General features: G+C 38.8%; 1 protein-coding gene across 2 annotated transcripts in view; it reads left to right on the top strand.

Annotated features, from left to right (window-relative positions):
• LOC106883007 (beta-1,3-galactosyl-O-glycosyl-glycoprotein beta-1,6-N-acetylglucosaminyltransferase) overlaps positions 1 to 9,940 on the top strand; it is a 34,344-nt gene extending 24,404 nt beyond the window's left edge. Inside the window, exon 4 of one of the 2 annotated variants that reach the window (XM_052975981.1) lies at positions 7,007 to 9,940. In XM_052975981.1, coding sequence (XP_052831941.1) covers positions 7,007 to 7,329 — 323 coding nt within the window. In that variant the 3' untranslated portion in view covers positions 7,330 to 9,940. Of the gene's footprint in view, positions 1 to 3,777; positions 4,133 to 7,006 lie in introns of those variants that run through there. The other variant, XM_052975982.1, reaches the window with a different exon arrangement.
• Positions 9,941 to 10,227: the final 287 nt, after the last annotated feature.

Here is a 10,227-nt window from a genome sequence, read left to right as displayed (position 1 = left end):
TATATATATATATAATCACACACACACACACACGTAGGTGCAGGTGTGGCAGTGTGGTAAGTAGTTTGGTAAGTGTGGTAAGTAGTTTGTCTCACTTAATTGTGAGAATTGTGTTGTTTTGGGGGCGTATCCTGCCTCCAAAAATTGTGAAATCTTTTTTGAAAAATTTCTGAATTTCTACCAATTTGTAGCAGATTTTTTGAAGTTGTGTTCCTGCTGCTGTATCCCTGTTCACTTTTAGATACCTTTTTGGAATACTTTTGACCAGGATTACTGGGTGGCCAGAATTGTGTGTTGCCATGTTTTGAACTGTCTTCCTTCTTTCTTTTTCTCTTCTTTATCTTTCTGCTCTTCTTTGTCTTTCTTCAAACTGTTTTTCGACTTTGTTTGGACTTTTGTTGTTTTTTCTGAACTTTTACTGAACTTATTCAAAGCATGGCAAAGAAAATGAACACTGCGTTGGAGTAGGAAATCATCCCACCCAAGCAATGGTTGAAAAACTTAGAGGAAAGAACAGTGGTGTTGTGGACTTATTCTAAGTCACTCGACACCATCATGGTCTTTCCTAAGGCAGAAATCGAAAAAGAGTTGGCAGAATATCTGCCAACTATTAAGTTTATTTCCAGGGGTGTTAGATATGCAACAGTGTGGTTGCTATTTGACACCCCTGAGGTGGCTTGCAAATTTGCGAGCCAGCTCTTAGAAGGGCAAAAGATTCTGTTTCTTCTCACATATTATGAGAAGAAATTAGCAAGAGCTTGGGTCTGTGGGCATTGAACTGGAATGGATAGAGGACACTATCTGCCAGGATCTGGGTGGCAGCGGGCCCAAGCTTTTAAATGTGAAATTGTTGCCAGCGGCTGACTGGTTGGGGTCAAAAGCAGTTTTGACCCTATGGACCCAATCAGCCACTAAAGATCTGGTATTCCCAGATTTTTTGAAAATGGCTGGCTGCAGGTACCCAGTGATACTTGAGGAACACCTCCACCAAGTGTCATTTATGCCTGGAACTGAGCCATATTAAGAAGAACTGTCCCCAGGACCAAAGTAGGGTCCTGGAGCAGTTAATAAAAGTAGCGCCCCCTCCTCCTTTGGAGGGAGAGATGGAGGCAGTCGAGGAGGTGGAGACCTCCTTGAAAAAGGGAAAAAAAGGAAGGTGGGCAACAACGGTTGCCCACCGAAGGACCCCAAGGCTGCAGGAGAGAGGGAAGATCCTCTGGATAAAGCAGAGGAACTACACCCTCCCATAGCACAAGGGAGAAAATAAAGAAGATGAAGAATGGGACATTGCTGGCAGTTAGTAGTACACTGCTGGCATGTCCTGAAACCTCATTGGTGGGAATTGTGCCACCGATGGAGGAAACTGTGGCCTTTCCCATTATAATGAAGTATGATTTTGTGATCTTCTTTCATAAGGGAGGGGCTGTACAGAGCTTTGTGAAGAAGCTAGAGGGCCGGAAGGAGGGGGTCCTGTCCTGGACTGAAGACCTGGATTGGCCTCTGCAGGTAACTGCGGAGATCATAATGGAGGATGATATATTCAGGGTGATGGACTCCTTTCCCAAGGACCAATATAGGTTTGCCTTTTGGAGCCCCGACTTGGAATTGCAGGATTGCCTGCGGGAGGCATATGGCCTTAGGCATTAACTCACAAAATCAAGTGCACCAATGTAAATTTATAACCTGGAGGCTTTGAAGCAGGCTTTAATTTTTGATGAGATATTCACATCAGCAGGGCATTTGACCTTTCTGGTGGTACATATTTTTTATTGTCTGTCCCAAACAACAATAGCTGGCTTGCCATGTTTACACTTGATAAAAGTTTTGAGAGGAATGTACCACCAGTATTCTTTGTGTTGAGGCTTTTTGCATGTTTTCATTAACAGTGTATGTGTATATGTGTGTGTGTGTGTGTGTGTGGGTCTCTATATCTATTCCAGGACAGTCTATTTTTGGATGGCATTGTATATTGTTTTGGTAACAACATTGTGTCACACAGGCATTTTGTACCTTGATGACATATTTGAGGAAGTTTTTCACATGTGTGATGTCTTCCAAAGAAATGACATAATCTACATTTTCAGTTGCATCATGGAGCTCCAAGTTCTGTTTACTGGGTATTTTATAGAAATCTCCTGTTCTTGGATTAGCCTTCAAAATGTAATGTGATGTAGCAGTCATGAGTCCTAGAGAGGCTGCATTTCATGTTGATATTCTTCAGGAAACATACCCATGCATAGTGTTTGTTTCTATAGAAATTTCGATGGATGTATTCCATCAGTATTCCAGTTCATCTTTGCAGTATGTTAGTCCAGCTATTTTGGGGTTGTATGTGAGGTCAATTAGGAAGATAGTACTTTCTATTGACCTCACTGTCAATACCTAGAATGTTGTTCTCTCCGCCTTTCAGCATTAAGTTAACATATTTACTTTTACTGCTGTTGCTTAGAGGGTGTTGTCCGAGAGAGACAATATGACATTCAAAGGCTGTTTGCACTGATCCCAGGCCCCTACTTCCTTCATCTCTTCTTAGGTAGAGCCTATTGATGTCACTGTTTGTATGGAAGTTTCCAGTTGGTGTCAGGAACTTGTGGGTTTTAATGTCTACAGAGTGGATTTCCACTACTGACCAGTCAAGTATCTGAAATGTTGGAATCATCACTGGTTGTGAAAATGTATTATAGGATACTGTCCTGTTGTAAGAAGAATCCTGACTGTCATAAGTCTGATGTGTGTGTGTGTGTGTGTGTATGCATGATGACTTTACCAGTGTAAATGCCATGAAAAAGCATCCAGTACGGTCTGTAGAGAGGATGGCATCCAACCATAGAACTTATGCCAAAGCAGACACTGGAGGCCGATGAAGTCCTCTGGCGCATTAGAACCTGTCAAACCCATGTCAGCATGGAAGACATTAAATGATGATGATGTGAATGTGTGCATGTATGTGTGTGTGTGTGTGTGTGAGTGTGTGTGTGTGTGTGTGTGTGTGTGTATCTATGTGTGTATGTATGTATATATAGTCTGCCTTTCGGTTGTAAATTGCAAACGAGCCACTTGTAAGTGTGGCTATGTTACAAGAAGTTTGCTTCCCAACCACAGAAACCCAGGTTCTGACCCACTTTGTGTGTGTATGTGTGTTCTCCACCATTGCTTGACAGCTGGTGTGTTTATGTCGCTATAGCTTCGCTGTTCATCAAAAGAGAATGATAGAATAATAAGTACAAGGTTTAAAAAAATAAGTACTGGGGCTGAGCTGTGTGACTAAAATTCTTCAATGAGGTGACCCAATGTGGCCATAGTCTAATGACTGAAACAAGTAAATAATAAGATAGAGAAGATACACACTCACACACACACACACACACACACACACACACACACATACACATTCACACATACATTCACGCACACAGACATGCAGATTCACACATACATACACACACACACACATACATTCGCGCATGCACACACACATACACACACACACAGAAAGGCTTCAGATTCTGTTTATCAATTACACCCACAAGATATTAGTGGTTGATCCCCATAGCTATAGTTTGGATTATTGCCCAACAACTTTCACACAGCAGGACCAAACCACATAGATCAGAAGTTGAATTTCATAATGATACACCCATGCCTGCACTAATATGACTATATGAAATCAAAGAATAATTAGAGTAATTAAACAATTTCTTATTTATCTATTGATTTATTTCATGTATTGATTTATCTTATTTCTCCTGATTTGTGTATCTCTTTAATTTCTTCCAGGTACACATTCTCACCTTTACAAATTAGCAAAATTTGTTGCCTGGAAGGGAGAAAATCTATGTTCTGGATCTTATAAACACAGTGTATGCATTTTGGGGCTTCAAGATCTTAAATATGTTATATTAAAAGAGCATATTTTCGCAAATAAATTTGAGGAAAACTTAGCATATGCTTGCATGGAAGAATGGTATTTTAATAAAACACGTGATGAATATTTGAATCTAGCCAATGACATGCGTATCCAGGGTAATGGATGGGGGTGGTGAAAAAATGGGGTTACAAGAAACAATGCAATGTTTCTCAACCACTCAGCTGTCTAAAATTTTGTTATTATTTAATAAATTTTACAAATTTTGTTAAAGATTTAAAATTCTTTTTAAAAGAGACCAGTTTCTACTATTAACCATATGACACAAAATTGAAGTACTATTTACATTAACAGTGCCATGGAGAGTGGGGAGCACAGAAATATTCAAGATTCAATGCAGGGAAGGGCATGAGCTAAAAGAAGGTTAGGAGTTACTGGTATAAATCACTAGCTGGCAACATTCAGACAGTAGGACCAAATCCCTAACCGCATGGATCAGATGTGAAATTGTTAACAGTACAGCCATGCAAGGTAGGTTTGGCTGTGTGGTTCCAGATTCAGTCGTACTGCATGGAATCTTGGACAAATCTCTTCTACTATAACCTCAGACCAACCAAAGCCTTGTGAGTGAATTTGGCAGATGGAAATGTGTGTGTGTGTGTGTGTGTGTGTGTGTGTGTGTGTGTGTGTGTGTGTGTGTGTGTGTGTGTGTGTGTGTGTGTGTGTGTCTGTGTCTGTGTCTGTTTGTTCCCCACCACTGCTTGACAAGTAGTATTGGAGTGCTTAAGCTCCTGTAACTTAATGGTTTGGCAAAGGAGACCAATAGAATAAATTCTAGGCTTAAAAAACATTGGGGTTGATTTATATGACTAAAATCCTTCAGGGCAATGCCCTACCATTGCCACAGTCTTATGACTGAAACTAGTAAAAAAGATGCTTGCCTCAATGTAACTTTCCAAAGCCAAAGAATAATCATTGTATACAATTTCTCATTTTCTATCAATCATCATGTATTTTTTAAATCTTTCTTCATCTCTGCAAGGGTCAACTAAAAAGTTCATAGGCTGACAAAGATACTCTCAGGGAACATGACCAAATTAGGTCTATTTTCAACATAGTCTTCCTTGCAGTCCATACACTTCTTTCATCGGTGTTGCAAGGCTTCGATCCCATTGGTGAAGAAGCTTTCATCCTGTTAGTCAGAAAAGTCATTAACTGCAGATATGACATCATCATCACTGCAACAATGGTTCCCAGCCAAGCATTTTTTTTATATTGGGGAACAGATGATAAGTCAGATGGGACCAAATCAGAATAGGGATGATGATCAACTAGTTCAAAGCCACAGACATGCGCAGCAGCCATTGAAACCAAGGACTTATGTGCTGAAGAATTGTCCTGATGAAACAAAACCCCTTTTGTCAGTTTTCCTGGGCATTTAGTCTTGATAGCCTTTCATAACTGCCTCAGAAAGTTGGCATAGTACTTTTCATTGATAGTGTGGCCCTTTAGAAATAATTCAATAAATACAATGCATTTTGCATCCCAAAAACTGAGGCCATCACCTTGCCTGCAGATAAAATGGTCTTGGCCTTCATTGGAGCAGGTGAAGAGGGATTGTCTTTGTGTCTGACTCAAAGTGATGAAGCCATTGGCAGAGGAAACATTCAAAGAAACCAGCTGGATCTACCTCAAACAATGTCAGATTTTCCCCTGATGTGATCAGCCTGGTGCACTTTTCATCAGCTGTCAGAAGACATGGCACCCACCAAACAGAAACCTTTGCCATGCCAAGTTAATTGTGCAGAATATTCTCAACTCTCGCACAAGATATATTAACATTGGCTATTCGATTTATACTCAATTGCCTGTCATTCATCAGTGGTGAACATGATCAATATTTTCCTTGGTTGTAGCAGTTGCAGGACATCCAGACCTTGGGTCATCTTAATGACCCTCTTTTCCTCTCCTAAATGCAGCTGCTCACTTTTGCACTGTTGATAATGCTGGGGTGTCATCCCCTAATGTAGCAATCATGTCAGCATTAATGTCCTTGGGGACTAAACCCATTTTCTGCAGATACTTGATAACATCATAGTGCCAAACCTCCCCCATTTTCAAGAGAAATCACAACTAGTTACTTTTGAAGCCTTCTTTGAACAGTGAGATGTCAGTTTACCTGGAGAGAAACAATGCAGTCATTAATAAGAAGAGTTGAAATTAGAGCATGCAAAATTTCACAGTTCTAGTATCACTCCTTCATAGTCAGCCTATGAACTTTTCAGCCCATCCTTATAGGACCCATAAGGTAACAACCTAGGTTTCATGGCATATTAAGTGACTGGTATCACGATATTTTCTCTAAATGGGATGCTGATCAGTTACAAGGTTCAAGGCCAGTAATTCTGAAGGGAGGTGACAAATCAATTATATCAGCCCCAGTATTGGACTGGTACTTCATTTTATTGATCCCAAAGTTATGAAAGGCAAATTTGACCTTGGCTGGATTTGAATTCAGAAGATAAAGAGCCAGAAAAAGTGCCACCAAGCATTTCGTTCAATGTGCTAACCATTCTGCCAGCTTGCATACTGTGTAACAAAATTTTAATCTTTGTTTTTATCTTTGGTGAGTAAGTGTTATTTCCTCTTTGCTTCTATCTAGAAACCAAAGGAAATGACTACTATTCCCTTCAAACTTTGCTTTTGTGACCTGGACATCAATGTTTTGAAACTGACCTACTTTCCATTACATTTCAGACAGATTCAGTGCTGAGTTGCTGAAGCAGAAATCTTGTTATAGCAAATATTCTGCTCAATACCACAGATTTGCTGGTCAGTTGCTTGACATTAACCACTTGGGCATGTCCTTTAATGGCTGACAATATGTGCATCTCTGATCATGAGCAGGAGTAATGGGGGAGCATCTTAGCCATGTATTGAGAAATATTCTTTGGGGTTTGAATAAATGTAACAAAAGCAAAATTTGAAGGAAATATCAGCCGTTTTTCATACTTTCTAGGGGTAAGCAAATAGGAAATAACAGTTACTCCCCAAGGACAAAAACCATGTTACACAGTGTTATTTCATGTATTGATGTATCTTATTTCTTCTGATATAGTTATATATTTCAATTTATTCCAGGTTCATATTCTCAGATTTACAAACTGGCAAAACATGTTGTTTGGCAAACAGAAAATAAAGACAAAAATATATGTTACGGATCTTATAGACGTGCTGTATGTGTTTTTGGACTTCAAGACCTCAAACGAATTACTTTAGAAAAATATCTGTTTGCAAACAAATTCTATAGAAACTTACCATATGCCTGCTTGGAAGAATGGCATTTTAATAAAACACGTGATGAATATTTGAATCTGGTCAACAACATGCCCCTACAGAGTAACTGGTGGGGATGGTGGAAAAGGATAAAAGAATGGGATTACAGGAAACAATGTAATGATTAAATCCTATCAGAGTCATGTTAGTAATTTAAACACCCACCAACACCACCATCATGAACATCATCATTACCACCACACCACCATCACCACCATCATCGTCAGTATTGTTATCACTGCTTGCACATCTACTTTTCCATGCTTGTATGAATCAAATGAAATTTGTCAAGACAGACTTATGGTAGAAAGATCTTCCTGTCACCACCCCTGATCTGTTCACAAGCAACATGACATTTTCCCTTAATCAGGACATATTTTTCGATGGTTAATTGCAACATTGTTTTGCTATATCAGTAGAGGCTGGTTTTGTCTCTGCATGTGGTTGCTGATGAAAACTCACTATTGACAAAGTCCAAAGAAGCAGAAATATGTATTTACTGAGACAACTCTAATTGTCATGACACAAAACATTGTTTATTAAGTATCATCCAATCAATGCGCATGATTCTATCATGTGATGTTTTTCCCTCCCACATTGTTTATTATTTAAGCTTATGTTGATTCATCGGGAGGCACTTTATCAAGAGACATTAGATATACATCAACTCAGTGTTGTGGATTTACTCTTTTCACCTGAGCATGCTTACTGTGGTACAGATGGTTCATTTTGCATTGTGGACAGTTGAAGTTACAGTTTTCCATTTTGCACTTCAGTTTGGAATTGTTGCAATGTTTTCTTTGTTCATTTATGAAGTTATCATCTGAGCACAATGTTATTTGTCTTGCTGCTGGATGAATTTTGTCTGCTATTGGTAATATATTTCTATGGGTTTTTTTTTCAACACTATACGTCTGTAAGAGATGCTATCTCAAAGATAGATACTGCAGTTTAGCAGGCTTCTAAAAGTATCTGCTTTAAATACAATACACAAATTGCTACTTTGAACTAATACTGCTTTGGTTGCTCACAATGAATACACACAAAAGTTCATAGGCTGACCAAGATACTCTCATGGAATGTGACCATGTATGTGTATGGTCTCTTTCTGTCTGGCTCTAAGCGATGAAGCCATTGGCAGAGGAAACATTCAAGGAAACTATCTGGATCTACCTCAAACAATGTCAGATTTTCCCCTGATGTGATCAGCCTGGTGCACTTTTCATCAGCTGTCAGAAGACATGGCACCCACCAAACAGAAACCTTCGTCATGCCAAGTTAATTGTGAAGAATATTCTCAACTTTCACACAAGATATATTAACATTGGCTATTCGATTTATATTCAATTGCCTGTCATTCATCACTGTGTGGTGAACACAATCAATATTTTCCTTGATGGTAGCTGCTGCAGGACATCCAGACCTTGGGTCATCTTCAAGACCCTCTTTTCCTCTCCTAAATGCAACTGCTCACTTTTGCGCTGTTGATAAAGCTGGGGTGTCATCCCCTAATGTAGCAACCATGTCAGCATTAATGTCCTTAGGACTAAACCCTTTTTCTGCAGATACTTGATAACACCATGGTGCCAAATTTTCCCCATTTCAAGAGAAATCACAACTAGTTACTTTTGAAGCCTTCTTTGAACAGTGAGATGTCAGTTTACCTGGAGAGAAACAATGCAGTTATTAATAAAAAGGGGTTAAAATTAATACATGCAAGATTTCACAGCTCTAGTATCACTCCTTCATGGTAAGCCTATGAACTTTTCAGCCCACCCACATATGTGTGTATTTATATAGACATATAAATATATACATACATGTATGCATACACACACACACACACATACGTACATATATGGTACATATATATTTGTGTGTGTGTGTGTGTGTGTCCTTATCTTGACATCATGGATTATAAGCAATAATTATAAACAAGCATCACCATCATAAATGCCAAGTGATGTTCCATGAAAACATATCATGTCATGCTTCGAAACAGGTGAGGGTTGGCCACAAGAATAACATCCAGCAATAGACAAACCTGCTTCAATAAAATCCACCTGATCTATGCAAGCATGGAACATTAAAGACAACGATGATGATGATGCTGATGGAGAATCCTTTTGAATACAGTTTTGGTGTAAGTAATTATAAAACTGAAACAGTTATCATTACTGTATCCACTACTTATGAAATAAAAGTAAATGCAACAAGTTTCAAAGGGATGTTAAGACAATAAATACTGTGACGTCATTATTTATTTTCAAAAGATTATCTCAGATCTTGAAACTACAATATGGGGTAAATTAAATATAATTAGCTTCTTTTTTTTATCAAGAGGGTTGTTATTTTGGTCCATCTATTAACAGAATCGAGCTTCACACAGCTGATTGACTATGATAGCAATGCAAAGCAAGCCTCCATAGATACACTACAGAACAGAAAAAAGCCAGCTTACAACACTAAATCTCTGATGATTTCCCGATGAAGAATTCCTAACCCCAAAATATCATAACACAAACCATTGGCTTGTATCAGGTTGAATAAAAAGTAAGCAATGTTTTGAAACACGAAATTCATCACAATATATTTCAACAATGCGGAAATGTTATTCATCAAAGTAACTACCATTACAATCAACACATTTTTGCTAATGAGTTACATGTTTGTTTATTCCGGTAACATAAATAAAAATCTGGAGTTCTGGAGCTGATGAACTCTTTGAATGCACTTTCAGCATTGGTTTGATTTTTGAACTCCTTCTTTCACAGGAAACCATCAAGGTGCTTGGAAAAGTGGTAGTCAGTAGGAGAAAGGTCTGGGGAATAAGCTGGGTGGGGAAGAACTTTGTAGCCAAGTTCCCTCAACTTCTGAAGTGTCATTAGTGAAATGTGTGGCTGAGCATTGGCATGAAGAACAATTGGTTCTCTTCTGTTGACCAGTCTGGGATGGAGGAGTGGCAGTTTTTCATTCATTTTGGCAATTTCATGGCAATATGTTTTTGCAGTAATGGTTTTTCCAGG

Source organism: Octopus bimaculoides, chromosome 23 (assembly GCF_001194135.2).
Source record: "Octopus bimaculoides isolate UCB-OBI-ISO-001 chromosome 23, ASM119413v2, whole genome shotgun sequence".
In the NCBI taxonomy this organism is placed as follows: domain Eukaryota; kingdom Metazoa; phylum Mollusca; class Cephalopoda; order Octopoda; family Octopodidae; genus Octopus; species Octopus bimaculoides.
Note: the sequence above shows the minus strand (reverse complement) of the source record. Positions and strands in the feature narration are given on the sequence as shown.